Consider the following 1,818-nt stretch of genomic DNA (forward strand, 5'->3'; position numbering starts at 1 on the left):
ATATTTAATAATTGGTATTTTACTGAATGACCTTGTATTTGTTGTTCTACATTGTTTATATTGTTTATTGAGTAATAAAATTTGTTTATATGTACTTATTATTATTACCACTACCACTGACACTAAATCAATAACGCTAAGAGGGTCGAACAATGTCAATAATGACTCTAGAAAGGCTTAATCAACTATGTAACAACATGAATGTATTGTCGTGTATTTGTGTAAAACCTTATTTATCATACACATTTTCAGGACTCTGGTAGCAGCAATGCACTATAATGAAAATGGTGGACGTATCCAAGCCACAACGAATGATTGGTGGACGTATCCAAGCCACAACGAATGATGGAGAGAAATGTTTTGGGGTAGCATTCCCTAAATTCAAAAAGGGGGGCTTTGTTGTGAAGCCTGTTTATGTTGAACAAATATTCAGTAAGTTATATTACCCATATATTTATATATATATTTTTATTTTGGATAATACAATAATATTAATAATAATAATAATATAATAATAATAATAATCTTGTAGAAATGTGCACTATATAAATGTTAATGTTAAGTTAATATTACTTAAATATTTATATAGTGCCAATCCCAAATTGAATGACCAAATGTGCTGATATAACAGTACTCTAAATATTGATTCATTTATTATTTGATTAAGTGCTTTTTCTAACTATTTTAATTATGCAGAGTATGCAGATGTAGTAATGGCACAAGTAATGGAAACATGCGCTGAAGGACAGGTACACCATTTAGAAGTACCTCCATCTGCTTTATGCTCCCACTTTGAACATCCAAACAAACAGGAGGCTGTAGCACTTCATCGCTCACGTTTTGTTTGAGATGGTGTAGCATGTTGCAAATTATGTGTTCTCATGATATTTGTTCTGCAGCCCTTTTTTCACTAGTATAAATGTTGTTTTCTCTTCATCATTTCAATATTATGTACACATTTGCAACAGTAGTATAAAACCAGCAAACAAATATATAAAGTTTAAATAATGTAGTTTATATTTTATTGTACAATGTACTTCCAATATAGTTTGCCTTGTCAACATTGACAATAAGTCAATATGTTATTTAAAGAAAACAACCTAGTAGTATATTTAAGATTTCTGTGAGAAATGTAGCATAACTACATCATCTAAAGGGTGTTTATGCTCCATAGGAATTTTTTAAATTAAGGAAAAACCTGATGATGCTCAAGCTTTGATGGAAATTTAAAATGTATTACAATGTATCCTGGATGTAAATATATTTGCCTGGACAAATGTGCATTAAAACTGGCTTTGATGAGAGAAGTGACAGAAATTATAACGGTGGATACTTGAATCCAACATATTTTTTTTATTGAAATTTGCTCCGAATTTGGATAATGGCGCACGCAGGTATTACAGTACGCTGACGTTTTCCTCTGTATCTCCATATCCATTTTACAAAATTTCTGTAACTTGTATGTCGATATTTTATGTAAATAAAAAATATTTTAAACTTAAGCCTTAAACATGCATGGCTTTTATTAATGCTTTTTAGTTTGTATATTTTGTTTTTACAGTATTTAATAAATAAAGAAATAGCTTACTCATGTGTGGTCACTTCTCTTTTGTCTTTCTTTGGAATTTCGTCATAGGCCATTTGTAATGCCCATATGTCAAGGCAGATAGATCTAAATCCAGGATGCTGTGTAATGCATTTCATATTTCCATCAACAATAGCTGGGGCATCTTCAATGAATTTATCTTTAATTTTCAAAATTTCCATACAGCATAAACACTCCTCAGTTGTTGGCATTACACTACATTTCTTACAGGA

The 1,818-nt window shown here is 30.5% G+C and overlaps 1 protein-coding gene across 1 annotated transcript in view; it reads left to right on the plus strand.

The window, feature by feature from the left end:
* Nucleotides 1-279, plus strand: part of LOC117124959 (THAP domain-containing protein 10-like) — a 2,352-nt gene extending 2,073 nt beyond the window's left edge. The window contains exon 3 of the mRNA XM_033271300.1: nucleotides 253-279. Coding sequence (XP_033127191.1) covers nucleotides 253-279 — 27 coding nt within the window. The remainder of the gene's footprint in view (nucleotides 1-252) is intronic.
* The last annotated feature ends 1,539 nt before the right edge of the window (nucleotides 280-1,818 follow it).

This window comes from Anneissia japonica, unplaced genomic scaffold, assembly GCF_011630105.1.
Source record: "Anneissia japonica isolate Jap-2015-1 unplaced genomic scaffold, ASM1163010v1 scaffold13067_len103162_cov114, whole genome shotgun sequence".
NCBI classification, from domain to species: Eukaryota; Metazoa; Echinodermata; class Crinoidea; order Comatulida; family Comatulidae; genus Anneissia; species Anneissia japonica.